The sequence below is a fragment of the Euprymna scolopes genome, chromosome 17 (assembly GCF_053919585.1).
Source record: "Euprymna scolopes isolate OS-2025 chromosome 17, ASM5391958v1, whole genome shotgun sequence".
Taxonomy (NCBI): Eukaryota; Metazoa; Mollusca; class Cephalopoda; order Sepiida; family Sepiolidae; genus Euprymna; species Euprymna scolopes.
The window spans coordinates 115,774,322-115,797,935 of record NC_136498.1 but is presented as its reverse complement, the minus strand read 5'-3'; the positions used below and the strand labels follow the sequence as shown (position 1 = coordinate 115,797,935).

The 23,614-nt window shown below is 31.9% G+C and overlaps 1 protein-coding gene across 3 annotated transcripts in view; it reads left to right on the top strand.

Annotated features, from left to right (window-relative positions):
* Nucleotides 1–23,614, top strand: part of LOC145296918 (uncharacterized) — a 33,389-nt gene that overhangs the window by 5,660 nt on the left and 4,115 nt on the right. The window contains exon 2 of one of the 3 annotated variants that reach the window (XM_080143082.1): nucleotides 6,962–10,502. The exons of 1 other annotated variant lie outside the window; for it this stretch is intronic. In XM_080143082.1, coding sequence (XP_079999208.1) covers nucleotides 6,964–7,833 — 870 coding nt within the window. In that variant the 5' untranslated portion in view covers nucleotides 6,962–6,963 and the 3' untranslated portion in view covers nucleotides 7,834–10,502. Of the gene's footprint in view, nucleotides 1–6,742; nucleotides 10,503–23,614 lie in introns of those variants that run through there. One more of the 3 variants, XM_080143083.1, reaches the window with a different exon arrangement.

Sequence of the window (23,614 nt, the reverse complement as noted above, 5' to 3'; positions counted from 1 at the left end):
AGCAGACAGGATGTGGTCAATTTTTTCAGATAGAGAGCGAATATAAATGCAGTGGTGTAAGCAAGTGCAACCCAGAAGCACAGATAAGGTAAATTAGGGTATTCTTTGGAGATATCCCTACCACACGGAAAGCCATCTTTAATGTAGGCACATATTCCATGTCCATGGCGATCTTGGGGGTCAAATTTAGATGTTAAGTTAGAGTATCCTTTAATTATGAATTTGTCAAGGGAAGCGGTCGGCCTAATGCCAGTTTCACTTAGGAAGAATATGTCTGGTTTCGTCTCCTGTAATTGGTTTTCAACCTCTGGAAGGTTGGAATGTAGACCTGATATTGGAGAAGGAGACATGGTAGTAGGGGTCTACATTGGAGGATGAGGTTCTAGGTTTACATGTGTTATTTTTCTGGATGTATTTCATGTTGTGGATTGGGATTTGTGGAACAGGTCGACACACTTGGTTAGAGCAGGACAGAGAGGGGAAGTAAGAGAGAAAGGGAGAGGAAGATTTTTTTTTTGTAGCCATGATAGGGTAAAGCTGTGACAATTACCCACTAGTATGGCATCGAGAGGCCCCACTCGAAACTACTGCATGGTCCAGAATCCATTCACCAAATGGCAATACAGCAGCCACAGTATTTTGCACCTGCTGATAGGACGGTCTCCTTAGTGGTTAATCCAAGGTTCAGGTCCTTGACTATCAGGCGGATAACGTCAGCCCAGATTAAACATTTACCTCCAGCACCCTTACAAGTGACATGGCCACAAGGATAGACATAGGAACAGAAAATTTCCGACATCTCAGACTACTGTTCACGAAGTACTGACGTCCTGGAGAGCAGCTTTTTCTTCACCCTTTGTCAGAAACATCACTCATTGGAAATGAGGACAGAGACAAATAAGAGGAAGCGAGAGTAACGAGAACTGCCGATAACACATCCACAATGCATTGTCTACTCTCCATTAAAAAACAAAACAAAAAAAACATGGGGGGGGATGTAAGGACTTATTAATATTTACTTAGTATAAGTCCGTCGCTTTAATTTGAAATTAAAGATATTTGAAGATAAATTCCCCTCCCATAATTACGAATGAAAAGATGGAATAGTTATAGGTTACTGTAATTTCCATTTAAGAGTGTTCATTTTTTCTTCTTCCCAAGAGACACTTCAAACAAAGAAATTATGACAATTTAGCACTGAAATGATTTTAAAGATACCTGTCCGGAGTTTCCACGTGTTCAGAGATTCATTAAACTGATTTCTTCTTTGCCAAAAAGGCATCTGTTACGTTGGAAAGCTTTTCACTCAGTGACACTTGTTATTCGAGTTTCGCTGCTATAACGGAAGTGGTGGGAGGGATCTTTTCATTTATATTTATAGAGAGAGAGAGAGAGAGAGTAAAGCATTAATCCTAAAATTTGTTTTTTTTTCTCTCGGGAGGGAATATTCTAGACATTTTGCATTTAACTTCAGATTGAAATTTTATGCTAAAACACACTGATATAATGCAAAAGCAACATTGATTTAATGTTTTATGGCTTTGTATGGAAAGGCAGAGATGAGATGTGGATAACCTATCCTCGTGCCCACTTCTGGATTTTCATTAAATCGCGGACAATTCACCACCTTTACCATGGTGTTGCAGGCAGTATGGTTGGTGTCTTTCTCAACTGCAGCTCATTTGGTTGTTATTAGGCTGGTGAAGTTCTCAGCCACTTGAGGTTTTACCTAGAGGTGTGACATTGAATGGAGTTCCATTAGTACATATATAGACTTTTCCCACTAGCAATTGATAACTAGGAAATAATAATAATAATAATAATAACAATAATAATAACTAGGAAATAACTCAATATAAACATCTCTATTACAATTCTCCTGTTCACATCTCACGATCTTCAAGTTATTCAAAAGGCACTAAGCTGTATCTAAGAATTTAAATATAGCACAAATCATTCACTTCCAATATTCTGGTGTTTCCCAGTTGTCCCTGGTTTCCTGCTCTTAAACCAACTAATGATATATATTAGGACCCTACATTGAGATTATGTTAACTAGTATGAATTTTGGTGAGGATTACATTAAGTACATGCCAGGACAACTTGGCGGCAAATAAAAATAGACTCAGTGATCTTAGTGTGTGAAACAGGGGGCAGTTAAGAATAAGCTCCCTAGACAAAACACGTTGGAAATCAGGTGTCAAATGATATTACAGAGAAATTACATCACGTGTGTAAGAGATAGGACAGAGTTTCTAGTCAGTTTCAGTTGGGGAAGAAGCGGACAGACAGGACGATCTTGACCATGTAGGAATCTGAATATTTCCTCGAAACTTTGTCTATTTGTCAATTTTTAAGGTTAAGTAATAAAATTAAGAAGGAATTAATTTTAGTCTTTTTTTAGTCACTCTCCTTGTGAACAAATTTTTCTCCCCAATAAAACCTTTGAAATTGCAACAAGTCCCATACAAAGAATGACCCACATGGAAATGCACATATGTAAAAAGAACTTAAAAAATTTTTTAATTACAATTTCACCTCAAACAAGGCACAGTGACACTTTGATTTAGGAAGCTACTATTAGTTGCAGGGATACTCAGTAAGGAGTTAAGCAGCAAGATGTCTGTTCACATTACACTTGAACTTCTGCACGTCAGCACTGTTGGGGAAGCAGGAACTCCGAATAGAATTCCAGAGTCTGGTAGTTCTGAGGAAGAATGTATTAGACTAGAAGGCTTTGTTGCATCTAGGGATCTCTACTGTGTAGGGGTGAGACTTTGTTGCTGTTGGGGTCAGGTTGGACGAGGATATTTACATTAAGGGGATATAAGGGATTGTAGTTCATCAAAGCATCCACCATTAAAATACTTGTAAAACAGGTAGTGAGATGCAACATTTTGTTGGTGGGACAGAGGTTGAAGCTTAGATGACAGTTCACAACCTATATCAGGTTGGCGATTGTTTTGAAGCCTGTCCAGGAGTGAGAGACTAGTAGCAGATACTTTAGCCCAAATGTGACAACAATACTCTATGCATGAGCGAATGGTGGTCTTATAGAGGCACAGGATACTTTCAGGCATAAGTAACTTTCTAGCATGGTAGAGAGAACCCACCTTCTTTGCAGCAGCCTTGGCAATGCTCTCAATGTTCCAACTCCTGTTCTCTGTGAACGTTAAGCTGAGAAGTTTAGAAATACTTTCAGGTAATGTATTTTAAGCCATAGCTATTTATGGGTGAGAAGGTTTTCTTTGTAATTTCTTGTATACTGTCATCAGCAAATATATCCATCTTAGAGACAATTTTAGCAGAGAGGTCATTTATGTATATTAGGAATAATAAAGGTCCAAAGATCGACCCCTGAGGTACACTCACATTTATATCATATTGTTTAGATGTACAACCACCAAGGACAGCCTGGATTCTTTTATTTAAAAAGGATTTATGTTAAGTAATACTGTACGATCTGATTTTTTTTATTAATAGATTTGTGTCTTGATCGATCACAATACATGTTTGTTGGAATGTGCAAATGATTCGTTAAATGACTGTTTAATGAAACTGTTACAAAGCAACATATGATTTTTATAACATCCTTTATGCTTAATGACCTTTTTAATTTATAAGTTTTGGAAACTACTTATATTTTCTATTGACAACTAGTGATAGAAAAAGAACATTTTTTTGCTAAAACATAAGAATTTCCTAAAATATATATTTTCACTTGTGTTCAATTCTACTATAGCAAAAATATTTCTATTTTTTTAATTCATCTATATACTAAAAGCAACTTCTATTTACCATTTTAAAATGCCATCAACATTTTTAACATATCATTGAAGACTATTTAACACGTGCATCTGTGTATGTATTCCCTACATACCAAAAATTAGTCCAAAGTGATGTGTGTTTGCAAGTCAGGTATGTGCAATACATATATGTACAGTAGAACCTCGGGATACGGCATGAAAAATTAGTAACAAAATACAGTACAGTATATAATACACATGCATATAATCAAATAACATTATAAATAACACCATAAAGCGGGGCAAATACCATAATCAGGGTCCAGAAAACCATTGTATTTCACATTGTAACCTGAAAATACGATCCTAGGGCTAATGTATCCTGGGGTTCTACTATATATATATTGTTAATTTATTTTTTATTAGCGATTCTGTGGTATTTTTTCTTCTTCTCAGACAAAGTTTAGCCATACTGATGAGAAGTGATACTTCAAAACATGCATGTCTATTGATAACTTTTATGCACGTAATAATATTTAAATAAATTAATAGTTTTATACATATATTTAAATAATAAATGATATATATGTATATATATATTTAAATAATAAATTAATAGTTTTATATATATATTTAAATAATAAATTAATAGTTTAATATATATTTAAATAATAAATTAATCGTTTAATGTATATTTAAATAATAAATTAATCGTTTAATATATATATTTAAATAATAAATTAATAATTTTATATATATATTTAAATAATAAATTATATATATGTATATATATATTTAAATAATAAATTAGTTTTATATATATATTTAAATAATAAATTATATATATGTATATATATATATTTAAATAATAAATTAATAATTTTATATATATATTTAAATAATAAATTATATATATGTATATATATATTTAAATAATAAATTAATAGTTTTATATATATATTTAAATAATAAATTATATATATGTATATATATATATATTTAAATGATAAATTAATAGTTTAATATATATATATATATATTTAAATAATAAATTGATAGTTTAATATATATATATTTAAATAATAAATTAATAGTTTAATATATATATATTTAAATAATAAATTAATAGTTTAATATATATATATATATTTAAATAATAAATTAATAGTTTAATATATATATAATTTAAATAATAAATTAATAGTTTAATATATATATATGTGTGTATATATATATATATATATATATATATATATATATATATATATATATATATATATTACGCAATGTATGTAGACTGGATTTGATTTTTAGATAATCTATAGTGATATGCCATAGAACTGAACAGCGAAATTAAAATTGTTTATAAAATGTGTATCTATTGAAAGTTTATAATTGTTAAATATATGATTTTGTTAGATACATAACATCTGTTAAATGTATTGATATGCTAAATATATAATGTTGTTGAAGTTGTTTTTTACTTTTCGTTCAACGTTTATACAATTCAAGTCAGTGTTAAATGACCCAAAGTTAGTTAATACAGCATAAAACAAAACCACCAACCAATCAACCATTAAAGTGATGTTCAGTTTTGAAAAAGTTTTAAGATTAAAAAAAATTACTATTTGTTAGACACATCATGATCATTAAATTCTCTTTTCTTCTTTCAAATAAAAGTGCTTTTTTAAAAAAAACACACTTTAACAATTTTTTAATAGTTTATTCATCATCATATTGTATGAATCCAAAGATTCTATTGTAAGCATTGATTTCACCGATATTTTTCTAGTCATCATTCTTTCTAGAATAACATTAGCTACTTATGTAAAGGACCATGTGAATGTTGCCAACAAACTTAGTGGAAGTGAAACGAACTGGAATCGAACTTGGGACATCCAGTTCGTCAGTCGGTGTCATTAACCACCTAACACTTGCCAGCTCCCAGTTTATTGAAAAACAATTTTTAAAAAACTTTTAAAAAATATCATTATAGCATATTGTTAACTACTTTTCGACATTGAAGTAGTATTTTTAGCTCGTTACATCAAGTGGCTTCATTTCTTGTCTGGAGGCAATTTCCATAACAATAAATAAAATATCTTGAGTTCTTAAAATCAGAAGGACGTAATTTTCAGGATTAAAATATATCACGGAATTTTTTTTAAAATATTGTGAAAATATTTGTATAATATATTTATTATTGCTGAAGATTCTTTATTGTTTACACAGAAATCTTAGTTAATGAGAACATGATATATTACATAATAATTCAGTTACATTTTTCTTTACAATCAATTCTGTTAAAATGCTTTCGATTTCATTTCTATGTTGACTTAAAAAATTATGAAAATCATTTAAAATGAAAACATGTATTATAGATACATCATAAAGTTGTATAAATTATTTAGATTAAAAATTAATTTAAAAAAAATCGAAATTTGTATTTTAAGTAACAAATTAAGTATTTGATATTAGTACGAGTATGTAAGCCCATATTTTGGGGGTTCTTGTCATGTTCCATCAAGTACAAAATGATTCCATTTGAAAATTTAGGAAAGAAATTTAAAATATTTAAATAAATTGGTCAAAAATGCTTACGTAGATATTTATTTTACATTTCTGAATTTTTAGGTTAAGGATTGATTACTCATATAATTTGGATACTTCAGACTACTGATTTTATGTTGAATGTTATCTTCACAACGTTTTGGTCGATGTAACCTCCGACCTTCTTCATGTGTATCTTGTTTTAACTCAGTAATCTTTCCTTGCAAGGACATGTGGTACAGTAGATAAAGTACTTGCTAAAAGTTATTTGTATAGTTACATAGGAGGTTAAAGGTCCAACTCTCAGTGCAAGCAACACTAAATACAGTCATAGTTGATGGAACAAGAGCATACATTGAATAAAAGAGTTCTTTTCAAAATCTTGTGCAGATTCCTGAATTTGACAGAAAGATTTCTGAATTCAACAAGGTACAGTTAAAGATGGGCGACGGTTACATCGACCAAAACCTTATGAAAGTAACACTTAGGATGATTACAGTACTCCAACAAATCAAATTATACGATTATTTTATTTTTGTCATATTTTATTAACAGAAAAAGTTTTATTCATTCACAGGTACAAGTGGGAAAATCCAAAATATTTTATGAACATATTTTTTTCCTGTATAATGTAATTTATTATTTTCAACACTATATTTATATAGACATGGAAACACGCACTGGAGAAAAAACATTTTCTTGTGAAATATGTGGGTCATCATATTCAAAAAGGTCAAACTTAAAAATTCACATGTTAACACATACTGGAGAAAAACCATATTCTTGCGAAGTTTGTGGTTCATCATTTTTAGAAACATCATCGTTAAAGCGACATGTTAGGGTTCATACTGGAGACAAACCATATTCTTGTGAAGTATGTGGCTCTTCTTTTTCACAAACAATATCATTAAAACGACATATAAGAATTCATACTGGCGATAAACCTTATTCTTGTGAGGTGTGTGGCAGGGCATTTTCACAAAAATCAACATTAAAAATTCACATGCGTAGACACACAGGAGATACACCTTATTCATGTGACGTGTGTGGTTCAGCATTCACAGCAAGATCATCGTTAACTAAACATCTGGTAACACACACTGGAGAAAAGCCTCATTCTTGTGAAGTATGTGGTTTAGCATTTTCAGAAAGATCGATATTAAAAAGACACATAAGAACACACACAGGCGAAAAACCATATTCCTGTAGAGTGTGTTGCTCAACATTTTCATTAAGATCATCGTTAAATACACATATGCGAACACACACTGGAGAAAAGCCTTATTCTTGTAAAGTTTGTGACTCATCATTTTACACGAGTTCAGCATTAAACAGACATACGCGAACACACACTGGAAATAAACCATATGCTTGTAAAGTTTGTGGCTCAGCTTTTTCAGAAAGATCAATATTAAAAAGACATATGAGAATACACACTGGTGAAAAACCATATCCTTGTGAAGTGTGTTGTTTATCATTCTCACTTAGATCATCATTAAATACACATATGCAAAATCATACTAAAGAAAAGGTTTAATCTGGTAAAGTGTGTTCATCATTATCACTTAAATCATAGTTAAATACACATATGGTAACACACACTGCTGGATCAAACCTTATTGATTGATGGCCTTTACACAATTCACCACAAACAAAGTACGTAAATACCTCCATTGGAAAATCTGTGGCGAAATGCAACTTGACAGATCGTCGAACATTTGAGAGCATTAATCACTGGTAATAACATCAAATGAAAAGGTGACAGTGGTCTTTGACAAAAACATATAGGCAGGCAGATACATAAAAGACGAGGCCATTAAACCAGACATTGTAATATGGAACCAGCCCGAAAGAACAGCGCTCATTATTGATGTCACCATCTATAATAAATATGACCTTAATAGAGCTGAACGCGAAAAAATAAAATATCAGGATGTAAAAATTAAAAACATAACATGGTCTCTGAAAGAAATACACATCATACCAGTTGTAATAAGAGAAATTTTTAAAAATCTTAAGAAATACTTGGAAACAATACCTGGAAGACCAAGCTCTAACGAAATACAGTTGGCAACTATAAAGAGAACAACGTCTATTTTTAAAAGAGCCCTCCAAATCTTAACAAAATCAAGTGTTAGTTCCAGCAGGAGTAAGCTCCCTTGATGTTTTGAAACTAATTGATGTAAATTAAAAAGAGAGAGAGATACCTTCATTCGAAGATTTTTCACAGAGATGCAGCTTGACAAATCGTCGACATCTAGGAATATAAACCATCACAGATAACATCAAGCAGAAAGTTGACAGTGTTCAATAACAAAGACATACAGGCATTATTACATTGATATATAGAAATCTATATACATTATTATATTGATATATAGAAATCTATATACATTATTATATTGATATATAGAAATATACATACAGGGCCGTGAAAAAAAAAATTGTTCAGTCGAATCCCCCAACAAGTTTTGAGAAAAAACGCTGTAACTTTATTCCTGTTGCGGGTTTCGTGAATACATCAGTGATATTTTGTTCTGATATGTAATTCAAAATAATGGATTCCTTTTTCACCTCGTCTTTTATAAAATGGTATTTTATATCTATATGCTTAGATGTTTGGTTGATTATCGTGTTCTGTGCTAAGACTATACTGGCTTGATTATCACTATGCGGCTTTTAGTTAATTCTGGCTCTAAAATAGTCTTTAGGATATTTTTAAGGTAGAGTGCTTCCTGGGTCGTGTGTGTGATCGCGATAAATTTTGCTTCACACGTAGAGAGAGATACAATCTGTTGCTTTTTAGATTTCCATGAAATAATAGACCCATTTTCTGCAAGTCTATCAAGTCAGACATTGTATTATAGAACAAACCCGAAAGAACTGCATTCATTATTGATATCACTGTTTTAAATTACTGTGGCCTAAAAAATAAAGATGAAAACATTTAAAGAGAAAGCTGCAACATTATTTTAATATGATAAAATATAAGCCTTGATATTACGAATCAGAAGGAAAATAGGATGACTTTTTAAAAATAAAATGTTTGGTTAAATAAAAATTACAATGCCTTTGCAATTATCTTTGTATTTTCCTTCGTTTTGTAATTTTACAGATTATTTTATAAAACTTTGACATTTATTAATAAAAAATAGTTGGAAAAGTAGTAAAGGATTAGTCACAACTACCCTTACTTTTAAACTATGCTTAAATTTATTAAAAGGGCAAATGGGCTTTGGTAGGCTGAATAGCTAAGATGGCCAACTGATGCTGATGTTATGTGGAAACTTAAAATTACGAAATGCAAATATAGGGATAAAATGCGTTTTAATAGATTTTGGCTTAAAATAAAAATTAAAAAAATACTTTTTTGCGTTTTCTCTTTTTCGGACATATTTTAAATTCGAATTTGTACAAATAAAGCTATTTTAAAATAACTACACAACTCTTTCACCTAATATTTCATTTTATATCATTTTATCTCGTCTTATTTCTAAACTTAAAGAAAAAGAAATTTCAACTACTTTTTAAAATAAATGTTAAACCAAGAACAACTAAAAATTAAAAATGAAATAATATTTCTCCAAAATTTTAATTAATACAAATAAACTAATCTCGTGATGAACCCATTTAAAAACATGTCACAACTTCCTTTTCTTTGTTTTAATCGAATTCTCATTCAATGCAAAAGATTTCAGTAAAAAATTGTCTGAAAAAGGAGAAGACACAGAAAACAAGTCGGATTTCTTTTCTTTTTGTGTTCTAAACTATTAAAACACAGTTCGTTTCGTTTAATATTCGCATTTTGCAATTTTAAGTTTCCGTGTGACGTTAGAATCAGTCGGCCATGTTGACTATTTAACCTACGAAAGATCATATTACCAAAAAAATAATAGCATTGCAGCTTTCTTTAATAACCAATCATTTTTCGGTAATGTTTTCATTGTTGTTTATAAAAAGTAGTCGCATCTTTCTTTTGTTTACTATTCTTTAAAGTTTCGGTGGTTTTAGCATCCAAAATTTTTACACTAAAAATGGACGAATCTTTTAGTAAAATAGTTATCTCTCTCAGATTAATGGCGAATTCTAAAAGAGGGATAGAATAAAGTTAAGAAATTATTTAAAATCGATTTATTTGGATTTACCAGTCCTTTGTGACCTATTTGCGCTACAAATGAATATATAATAGAAAATATTTTTAAAAAATGCTTGGTATGTACATCATAAAAATTTTCTGTAATCCGCTAGTTTTAGATTTTATCTTTTGTATCTGCCGGTATTATGTTTTCTTTATGACTTTGGCTCACCATATTTCATTTAAGAAAGTAAGCATGGCTTGTCGTTAAAACGTTATGGCAAGTTTTTAAAATATTCTAACCAAATAACATGTCTTTTGTGTGACATAAATGCGATTTTTCTGAGGTTTTTTATGCATCAATATGTAAACTGTTCTTTAATAAAAGTTTAAAAAACCTGAAAAAGATATTCTTAATTTACATTTTATGAACAACTTACAATTGTTTGATCTATTTTCATTTTTTTTTCTCGCCGTTTATTGAGCAAACCTATTTATTATATAGGAATTAACCCTCTAGGTTCGTCTGTGCCATATATGGCACAATCCTAATCTATAATTTCAAATTTCAGAATTTTTATGTATTAATAAGTATTAATATGTTCAGGCCCTAGAGGATTAAATGATAACTGTCAATTGTATCTTAAATTGTCAGTGTAAGAGTTAAAATAATGTTTTACACATTTTTACAAACGTTTTGTATTTGTGTCAAGTTCATACCTAGTTTCATTTTTTTATTTTTTGTACAAAAGTTGATACCATTTTGTTTATGCCTCTCTTTCATTGCAGTGCTCGTCGGGATAAGACGAGCTTTGGGGTGTTGCCAGACTGCAGGTATTTATTTCTCTCCCACAGTAAGAAATGTGACACAAGAATCAGAAAGTTGAACTGAAAATCAGCGCCTCCAAAGAGCAGTCTCACCCAGCAAAAAATGCCTTGCTAACCCCATCGAGATTCACCAGTAGAGATGCTTCTATTGCTATTTTCATGGCAAGTGTTTGTCTAAGCTTCAATACATGCCCCCCCACCCTTTCCAGACTTTCACAAAAAAACTCGTCTATCTATAACGACTATCAACAGCCCCCCTCACTAACTCGTCTGTGTCTAAATCTAAATGCAAATTCCATGAACAAAGTTTCTTTCTTAGAACTAACTGCCTGTGTATGACACAAGGTCATGAACCCGAGGAGAGTTACTTGGTTGGGAAACGTCCTGGGAACAGCAATCAGCTCCTCGGGGAAATAAACGATGTCGCATGATAGGCACATGGACGATAGAAATATAAATGGGACGATATGCCATCGACTATAACCAGCTGGTATGGGTCTCATCTTGATGTCATTGCAGACAGGGGTTTATCATCATTGTCGATAACAGAAACCGTTAGGCTGAAATTGAACACTGCACAGAATAAGCAAATAAGACATCTTTCTTATATAAAAATAAAATGATTTATTTTTAACAATTAAAACGAGTATTTATCTTTGAAACCCATTATCGACCGTCCATCATCGATCGGTGCAAAACTATGCACCGCTAGCATGCGATCGTCTATCCTACACAAGATTCAAGCTTTGACTGTCTAAAAAACAATGCAATTATAATTCAATTCTCTCTTTCATCATTGAAAGAGAAAGAAAGGAGGTGAAAGAGAGAAATAGAGAAAGAAATATACATAATACTTGAACAATGTTTAGTTTTTGTAAGCCTTGATGATGAGTTCTTTCGGTTTGGCCTGTCGAATTCTGGGGGCTTAGATCGTTTTGACTTGGTTCAATATTATAAACAACTGCCATTCTGCCTCAATTCATATATCATTGACAACAGTTATTGAAGCCATCATGTTTTTTTTTTAATAATAACACTTTCTTTCTCGCCTCCCTATGAGAACAGTCAGTCAGTGACATAGCTAGCGGTGTAGGGGCAGTCCACCCCGGGTGACAGCAAACGAGAGGTGACACAATGTCACCTTAATTTTTTTCAGCCAGGCTAAGGTGCGAAAATAGTCTAAAAATAGAATTTATTTATCATATATTATGTAAAGTTTTTAATTGTTTAATCTTTTCTTAAAAATTTGAAACTCTTACATTTTTTTTAAATAGTAACTAAAGAATATTTTATGTTTATTGAAAATTCTAAACTCTGTATTTTTTGTAGTTTTAAATAGTAACTAAAGAATATTTTATGTTTATTGAAAATTCTAAACTCTGTATTTTTTGTAGTTTTAAATAGTAACTAAAGAATATTTTATGTTTATTGAAAATTCTAAACTCTGTATTTTTTGTAGTTTTAAATAGTACTTTTGAAATAATTTGATGATACTCATTTCATTTTCTTTCAACTGAAAAATAATTGGAAAAAGGATTAAGTGGTTTTATATATAAATGTTGTATGTAAGGAGGGCAGTCCAGGTGACAGCAAAGGGGGGGTGACACAATATCATTGGAGTGACATTTAAGCAGACTGCCCAAGGTGACGTTTACTCTAGCTATGCCATTGCAGTCAGTCACAAGTTAGGTATAAGCTAACTACAATATGGTCGCCTTCAAGTCCAATGTAAAACGTTCTTATTGACTCGCCTCCTAAATAATCCATTTCTACCCTATTTCCACCACTAACTTAATACGCTGTTATCTCTGACTACTGTGCACTCATTAACACTTATTCTCGAGTGGCTTTCAGACCTTGATAAATATTTAGAAGTACTTTGTCTAGCATATTTATATTTTTAGTTTTGGTTTTAGCAATAGTTTTATTTATATTTGTATATGCTAATGCTTAGATTTTATTGTATTTGTTAACTGATATATTTATAACAATGTTTGGCCGAATAAGGAATTATATAAGTTTTTATAGATTTTATTGTAAAGTAAAATATTTTGGTAAAACACAACACACTCCGCTCCTCCACTGCCTCCCACCAAATGTAAACAGAATTTTTCTGAAATATTAAACGGTTCTTCTGCCTGCTCGGTCAATGTCAACACGTTACTTATGTTAAAACGGTTAATTAAACTGCAAAGGCACCTGTTAAAAATCTATACAAGTTCTACAATCGAAATACTCCTACAAAAAAAGAACGAAAAACATACCCACTCCACCCCAAAAAAGGTGGCCATAAAGTGGATGCATTTCTTCATATCTAGGAAACTTCTTGTTTCCTGGAATTTTAAACGTTAGTGGTAATTTTAAAGGATTTTCCGAGGGTGGAAAGAAAGTCCCCCCTCCCCCAAATGGTAGCCACAAAGTGGGTATTCATTTTACGTTAAATTATTATAGAAAAGTGATTCCCCCCCACTTGTTTGAAACTAACATTTCTTCATATCTTGGAAACTACTCGTTTGCCATAATTTTAAACGTTATGTCCGTTTTCAGCACCCCCAGAAAACCTATAAAAGTGGTAATGTTAAAGTAATTTTCTACGATGGAATATATTTAAAACCATTTTAGCTGTTAATTCGATTTCCGTTGTTTTATATTTAAGAGGGTTACAGGTTCGTTGGTGTTATTTGGAAAAGAATAAAATTCTGACGATACCACGTCATAAACACCGTTTCCATAATTTTTTTGACATTTATAAAAATATATAAATTTTTAAAAGGGGTGTTATCGATGATATTTAAATATCCATTTAGAATTTTATGATATTTAAATATCCATTTAAATATCAAAATCCTTTATAATTGAAAAAATAAAATAAAATGCAATACTCAAGAACAATACCAACATACCAAGAAATCGACTCAAACACAGTGTTTATATATATATTTAAAAAGCTTTATTCAACACGGTAGTTCTTTTTTATGCTGCAGAGTATTAACTCTTTTTTACCTGGTAATCCATTATGAAATTAGTAAGGTTGATATTCAGCAATACAGAATTAAAATCCATTATTTGTTTTTAAAGGATAGGCTTGAAAATATTTGGATAAAATAGAAAGATTTAAAGAAATTCATTTATTGCTACTTGTGTAAATAGAAATCCTTTGGTAAGATATTTATTTGTTGGCACGAATTTCCTGGTTAATAATTCTTACATTTCTCGATGGAGATAGGACTGGTGGTACTTGTACAGTTTAATCAAGACATTAAAAAAATGAAAATATCGAAAAAAAGTTTATATTGTACGTATCTGTTATGGAATGAAGTTCTCAAAAAACATTTTCGCTTAATTTCATCAAGTAGTTTTTTTTTGTTTTTTTTTTACAGTGAAAAAACAATTTGCTATGATACTGAGTAAAAGGTTCGATTTTTAGAGAAGAAAAGATAGTATTAAAGATTGGGAGGGGTGTCTGCGTTTTAAACTGAGTAATCTCCTCATAGCGTGTTCAAAAAATTCAAAGATGGCTACCTTCAATGTGCTGTCATAAAAACGTGCTTTGCCACTGTAAAACAAAAAACAAAAAAAGAAACTACTTGATCAAATTAAGTGAAATTGTTTTTCGGAGATCTTCAGTCCAAAACGGATATGTACAATATAACCTTTTTTCGATATTTTCATTTTTTAATGCCTTGATTAAACTGTACAAGTACCGGGATAATTTCTAAATAGACTATATTTATGCTGTATTTATAATCGAAATTGTAACGCTCCCAGCATGCTTACTCTACCTATGCGCGAAAAAACAAAAATTAATCTCTATAGAATTTATATGGCTTTAGGCCATACCGGTGTTCCCTCCGATTTAGCATCCATTGTAAAACTTAAAATAATTTCAATCGAGTTATTTCCCTTTAAACACATACAACGAATCCATTTATGAAATAATGATTTGCTACAAATTCATCATATTGGGAAAGACAGAGAAAGACCTCCAATTAGTAATGGAATGAGGACAAAAATGGATGGTCACATTCAATGCTGCCAAGATTAAGCTTGGTTTCTTCAATGATTACATGAAACCTTCTCAACCACAAACAGCTATGGCTACAGATACACTAACTGAAAGTACTTCTTTCAAACTCCTAGGCTTAGTGTTCATATGGAACATGAGTTGGAACAGATACATCGAGAGCATTGCCAAGGCTGCTGCGAAGAAGGTGGGCTCTCTTTACTGCGCTAGAAAGTTACTCATGCCTGAAAGTATCCTGTACCTCTACAAGGCCACCATTCATCCATGTATGGAGTATTGTTGTCATATTTGGGCTGGTGCACCTGCTACTAGTCTCTCACTCCTGGACAGGGTTCAAAAAGAGTCGCTAACCTGATAGGTCCTGGACTGTCATCTAAGGTTCAACCTTTGTCCCATCGACGAAATATTGCGTTTGTCTACCTGTTCTACAAGTATTTCAATGTGAATGTTCTGACAAGCTACAAGCCCTTGTACCCTCCTCGACGTAAATATCCCGGACAAACTCGACAAGCAGCAAAATCACACCCCTACACAGTAGAGATTCCTAGATGTAAGAAAGCTTTCTACTCTAATAGTTTCTTCCTTTAGAACTGCGAGACTTTGTAGCTCCCTTCCGGGTTGCTGCTTTCCCATCTGTACTGACATGCAGAAGTTCAAGTGTAATGTGAACAGACATCTAGCTGCTCAACTCCTTACATAGTATCCCTGAAACTCATGTCCCGGATAGTAGCCCAGTATCCCTCCTAAGCGGCACTGTGCCTTGTTTGGAGTGAAATTGTAATAAAAAAAAAAATATTGATTTGTCCATAAGACTATTAATTGAAAATAATTTCTGACTAGAATTTAAGTTTCTAGGGAAAAACTGAGGTGGGTTTCCTAGCCTTGTGAGGGGCCATCTCGGGGCGTCTTTGAAAAGTAGCAAGAACAGTAAGAATCGAGGAATGTTGACGAATGAAAAGATGAATAAAAACATACTTGGATCGCATGTTATGATTTGCTACTTAAACAACTGGATTTTGAGAACGAGAACGCGTGAATTAATGAACAATTATCAATTATCGACGATAAAGGTTAATGAATGTAAGCTGGTAGTTTAGTAATCGTTAAAGTTGTAAATTGGGTAGAATTTGATTATTTATCAGCACGGCTCAACAAGAACTTGTTTACAATTGATTTGAAGGCTTACTGTGTTGCATTCAACTGGGAAGCAGGCCAGCGACACAGTGTTCCACAAGTGGCCAGTTCTGGGAAAGAAGCTTTTTTCGTGGAATCTACGTTTATATTTAGGCACAGGTAGAGAATGGAGGAAATCATATATAGTGGTTGTAGCTAGTCGAGTGTTTGTGTGAAAGTTTGAAAGGGGTATCATAGATTGGAGTTCAGTCGAGCACTTGCCATGAAAATAGCAACAGAGCAGAGACAGGCTCGCAATGTCTTTTCTGTGGGAAGAGAAAAGGGCATTGCCAACCAGGTTTCAAAGCTGATAGGGTGCGCCGAGCAGCTCCTGCTCAGATGTGGCAACAGTACTCCATTTTAGGATGTACTTGGCTCTTATACAGATAGAGGTAGGGAGATACCTACTGGACCGATAGAGCGATCCAACCATTTTTCTAGCGATCTTGGAAGCAGATTTGATTTCAGATCAGGAATGAAGGTCAGTCTCAGAAGTTTGTCAAGACATGGAGCTTCCTCAAGACAAAAGTCATTCATTTCAATTGGGGTGTGGTGCGGGTAAGAGCGATTATGATGAAAGGAGAGAAGTTAAGTTTTTGATGTATTAAAATTAATCAGCCACCTTTTCCCCATTCTACTATTGATTTTATACGCCGGGTCCATTCTACTTGTGTTGTAATAAAACTTCTCAGATGCTATATATTGGTCAAAATCGGAATTATCAGAGGCGTTCCAATACAAAACCTATCTAAAAACACTTCCATACACCTAAAGTACATTTGTGTAAAATTTCAATAAAATCGGCTGAGCTATTTCGCAGTTCATAAGAAACGAACTCCTACACACACACACATACATACACACACAGACGAAGTGTCTTTTATATATAAGTAGAGATTTGTTCTAAAAACAATATTTTCGACAAAAAGTCATGGATCGAAATTTTTTATTTCTGTTTCTTATTTGTGTATGTTTCGGAATTTTTTTTAGATGAAAATTGATTATTTGTATTATTTGGATGGTTCATCTTTAGTAGTTAAAGTACTTGAGAAAATTTAGTTGTAAAGTTATACTTTTCTAAGGGTTGAAAGTTCAATCCTCAGTGCGGGCGACACTCAAAATACAAAAAGTCAGTGCACCAAAGAGTAGCACTGGCTTTGCAAAAGATGCCGGAACAGTCCATCGACGTTTACTGATAGAGGCGCCTTAGACGATTTGCAATAAACTACCCTCTTCTCAAAAAGAGAAGGCAAAGCCTGGGAAGGTTGATTTCCTAAAGCTGGGCTTGTACAGTTCTAGAAAATTCTATGCAAGACTTTTGAGTCCTATATTATTGCCTTCCCTTTTGTGGCCAGTGAACTTTTTCCTTTGGATGCGCACATACAAAACAACCGACTGCTGAATTACACACCAGTGGATCCTGTAGATCTACCCCCGAGCTAAGAAGATCCTGAAGATGTATAAAGGCTCTATGGACTAGATCTATAAATCTCCTCACACTTTTAGACAAACAGACGTTATATTCTCCCATTAACAAAAATAAAAAATTTTGTTAAGTAATTAGATGAATTCACTCTCAATTGAAGAAGGAAGATGTTGTGAGAGTTATGTCCCCTTTTATAACTCTGAAGTTGAGAAGAGTTTTTCTCTCAGTTATTATTGACTTTCTTGTAATAAATATTCATATTTCATGAATAAAGTATGTGTTTACCTAGCTCTCGTCTTATTCGTTCATTTTTGCAGTCTGAAGTTCTCAAGATCAGTCTATCTGGGGTTTAGTAGATCCAGGTGGATCAGGACATTTGTCCTCAAGCGTTGGCCCATTAACAGCTAATTAAGGTTCAACCCACACTCCATTGTGTCGCTGTGTCGATGCAAGCAAAGAAAGATATGGATATTTTGCCTTTTATTAGCTATCTTTTCATTGTTTTTACACAGGCCTCTGAAGTTCCATGCTTTGAAAGAGGAGCTATCGTTAGAATTTTTCAGACTGTTTATGTAAAACAGAAAAAGGTACCGGCACACTAGGCCAATGAAATCGCAGCAGCACATGTCATTTAAGAACACTTTATTTGCTATCATTTGTTTATCATATGAACCCCCGCCCCCCCTCTCCACCTCCTTCCCCAATGTAAACAGAAAACAGGAAAATCTCCTAAAAGTGTTAAATGGCATTTTAATTAGTAAATGTTGGCGCGTTACTTACGGAAAAACGGTTAATTAAACTGCAGGAGCACCTGTTAAGCCACACAAGTTCTATAATTGAATCCACCCAACCCCCCCCCAAGAGAACAAAAAACATAAAAATGTTTGGTGCTTGTTTTTGTAAACTGCTCGTGAAAACTTTGTTTTAGATCAATTAAAATGTATTAAAAACTACTTAAGACAAAAAAAAACAAAAACATTCCCCCCAAAATGCTATGATTTATTTTTTTTAATTTTGTTTTAGACAACTTTTTCTTCTAATTTTAAATTGTCCGCTAATGAAAAAAAAAAAATTTTTTTTAAAATTCTGTTCTGAAAAAAAAAAAAAATGCCTTTCCAACATTACCCACCCCACTGGGAGTGCTTTTCTTCTTTTTCATATAATTTTAAATGTTCCATGAAAGATTCGTACGCCATATGAGAAGGTAGTTTGCTACACGAAGGCACATTCAACAGTCGTTGTTTATGCTACCACACGCTCGTACGTAGAATAAACGGAAGCTACGAAATGGCAAAAAATAGTCCCTGGGTTCAGGGATTAATACCATGCAAACGGTAAATTTGCGACGGGTTTGATTATCAGATTCATTGTCAGCGATCTTGATTACCCCTAAAAAAACAAATTAGAGTGGTCGGTATTCTGTTGTAGCGTATCTCTATATTTACCGAAGTCGGTTTTGAATGAATATTACATTTAAAATTGATGCTCACAAACAAACATGGCGACCTGTGAAAACAATAGAGAATACATTGGATAACTGTCTTATATAATAAAAACTACTTGTTGCCAACAATTTAAAATGAGATATTCTTTCAAAACAGACCAGATTGCATCTAAAAATAAACGTTTTAAACGTAAGTCTTTACTTGGCACTCTAGCGCATTTTTACCTATATATATATATATATATATATATATATATATATATATATATATATATATATATAGAGAGAGAGAGAGAGAGAGAGAGAGACCATCTTATAATTTATTCCTTTAATTCAGTTGACTTGTACAATTCTTGACAGTATCAATTTCGTAGCGCAAAATCAATCACTTAATTATTATATCAATCAGTGAATCTATTATGCCCTTAACTCATCAGAAGAGATAGCAACGAATAATCCGGCAAAAGGAATTGAAATGTGATTTGACATGGTGAAAATCCGAAAATTGGAAGAGCTGCAGTTACCTTTATATTTTTTCAATACGCCATATTGAATTTATCAAACAAAGTCATTAAACACAACTATTCGTACTAACAATTTTAATTAATTTATGAATCTTTTACCAAAATGTTCTATTTAATAATTAGTAAATTTATTAATTCTAAGTTTTTTATACATACTTGTGAAAATAATATCAATAAATTATAAACTATTATACATGTTTGTATATACGAAAGCTAAAAAACGATTCAGCTCGTTATCATAACTAAACAATTCATCCGAATTGAAAAATCTTACATAATTCAAATCTATTAGCTATTACAATCAAACTCATCAATCCTTACAATTATAATTTTTAAAACCATACAATTAAAAAACTATATTTACATTTTGTTTAGTTTAAAAATAATCTGAAAATTCTTTTATATCGTAATTGTCAATGATTAAATTAACTTAATAAAGTAAGGCAGAGTTACTCCCCTTGGAACAAATCAAGCGAAATTAACTTTACTTATATTTATTAATTTTTATTTTCACAACGTATAGACTTTCAAATTCAACTAATAATTAATGTTTAATGTTTAATATAGTTTTAATATCTTTCACCAAATATTATTTTTTTTAAAAAAGTAAATCGATTTATATTATAAATTAGTTCACTAATTTTTCCAATACAAAATGTTAGTATTACAGATTATTTCAATCGCTAATCATAAGTTATTAACTTATACTTCATATCCGCTAATGTTGAATTGCAAATTAATTAGTTACTTCCATTTACTTTATTTTTTTTATTTATTTATTCATATCATTATCAATACCGGCACCATTCTTATTAAGTACGGGCAAAAATGGGCGTACAAAAATGGGGGACCTAGTTTTGAAAGCCGATTTATCATAATTTTTTTGTAGGTTTACGACTACTTTTTGATTGTATTTGAAAGATTAAGGACTAAACTTAATTTCCAAAAGGAAAAAAATATTTGTACACGTGAAAAAAAAAAAAAAAAAAAAAGTTATGAAAATGTTTTCACGGCGAGCTACCCAATGCAGCTAAATTTTGAAGTTAAATAAATTCATTGTAAAAATCATTTAAAAGATAAATATTAGTTTTCTGGGTCTATTTCAAAGATAATTAGTAAAGTCCTGAGATATTAAATTAAATAATAATAATAATAATAATAATAATAATAATAATAATAGTAATAATAGTAATAATAATAATAAACACCTTGTTTGTACAAAACATAAATTAATTAGCCCAAAACCGATTGATTCTGGCGTTTGCAAAACGCAACACACTAAAATTTTGTAAGCACGAAAATTACGAAGTCCCAAAATTTCAGGCAGTCGAAAGACTGAAAATGACGTCATGTAATTAAAAGGAAGGAAATTCTTTTTTCCCCAGTCGCGCATCCATACATTCCTTTTGTGAACGTTTGTACTAATTTTTGCATTTTTTAATTTAATTATTTTTCTATGTTTTTATTTTTAAATTAATTTTTTTTTCTTAATTATTGTTCAATATTATATAAAAAATGTTACGCCGAAAGTTTCCCATTCTTGCGAGCAAGAAAATTATTAAAATCTTGCATATAAAAATTATGCGAAACCTGTAATTTAAAAAAGAAAAGTAGAAATATTTTTGCAATTATAAGTTTTAGTGTGAAAATATTAAATAAACAATGCTTAATTCAATGGCAATATCGGTAGTTCGAGAAATTCATTTTTTTTTTTCGAGTTATATAGAATTCGTTAATACGAATTTAGGGGCTTTTTTCGTAATGTTCCTATAAAAATTATTTTATTTTATTTTTATTGTTACAAATTACGATGCTTTATTTATATATAAAAAAAAGCACAATTAAAGTCTTGCGTTTTTTATTTACTACTGAAAACCATAACTTTAGTAAAGGTATTTTTTGTTTAAACAAAATAATATATTTCTACTCGGATTTAAATAAAAATAATTAGTTCATTATATTCCGCGATCATCATTTGATAAATGCATTGGTCATTTCCTGATTTTTGGTGAATTTTTAAGTAAAGAGAGGGGTCAAAATGTTTATACAATTTGAGCATCGGCATTCATTTTGCCCGTACCTACTTATTATTTATATGGTGCTAGTGCAGAAAGTGATCCGCGCTATTTTTTAAATCGTATTTCCAAGTTTAATTAAAGTTTTATGATATATTTTTTTATTCAATTGTAAGGTTGAAGTATAAAATAGGTACAACACACCCTCCCCATGTTAAGAATGGCTTTTTAAATAATAACGTTATTTACGTTACGTTCAGATCACTCTCTACACTAGTACCATTTATATGGAAAGTAATATGTTTAATTTTTACATTTTACAAACTTAACTCAATTCTACATACGATAATCTAGTTTTAATAAACATTTTACGAACATAATTTTTCTTATCATTATATATATCCTAATTCTCTAATAAGTATGTATCAGATTTTCTATCTCTGATAACATGTTATTTTAATTATAATTAAATAAATGTGTGGGAGCCTTTTCTAGTCTAACACAAAAACACGCGTTCACATCTCAAGCTATATCACTTGTCACATACATACGCGCACGTCACGTCACGTCCCGTCCACACATGTACATATATTCACGTTTGCGTACATACACTCACGTTCACGTGTATACGCCCACACGCTAACATACGCACATGTATGCACAGATGGACGACGTCACTTCCTTTTCAGAGGAAATTCACTACAATTTGGTGACCGTGACGTGATGATGAACACGCATTTCCTTCTATACACTAGACAGCTACAAATTGGTGACTGACGTGAAACGAACACGCATGGTGACCCTACTTTTTTTTAAAAGGAATTGTTTTGAGCGAGACGCGCGTTTTATTTGATAAAGAAAAAAAAACGAACTTTTCAACAAAGAAAGACAGGTGACCTCCTACCGACAAGAACCCCAAAGAACTACAATGAAGAGACCCCTCATCAGACTCGGCAGAAAACAAACACGAAGCTTTCGACTTCATACCGAATTTTAAAAAATATTCGAGCTCGACAAACATTTTTCACGGTTTCCTGACATTACACTGCAACAAACGCGAGGAGCAAAATCACATAGGCCTATGCAATTCTCTCCCACACAGCAGACGCAACAACAAAGAAACAATTACAGGACATCCCTATCAACACATGGGAAGAAGCTGAATTAACAATGAGTTGAGATGCACCACGCACATGGATAAACTCACAACTGGAACTTTCGTTGACACCGGCAACTGGAAACCCGTTCAATACGAACGAATGCACGACAAACGCATGTACAGACAATGTACACACATTACCGCAGACTCACATGCGAAGACAACGGCAACTGGAAACCCGTTCAATACGAACGAATGCACGACAAACGCCCGTACAGACAATGTACATACTCTACCGTAGATTCACTTGCGAAGATACCGTCAACAGACACACGACGTCAACACGAAACAAAAATTTTCCTTCCAAACAAACAATTCACTTCACTGTCCAAGCAACTCATTGCACATGTCAGCACACCAAAAAAAAAAAAACCAAACGAATATCACCCTAAAAAAAAGAGTAAACACCTTTTCCACGCATAAGCAAATACCTTCTTTTTTTTTTTACGAACACACTCTGTTTTTGACGTTTTTTTAAACAACCACACCAATAGCAAAAAAACAGGACGAAAAGTCAATTGCCGAAAACATTACTTAAAAAAAAAAAATTTTTTTAAACATATACACTGCATATTTTTTTCCCTCCTAGGAAGGAGAGTATTGTGGGAGCCTTTCTTAGTCTCACACAAAAACACGCGTTCACATCTCAA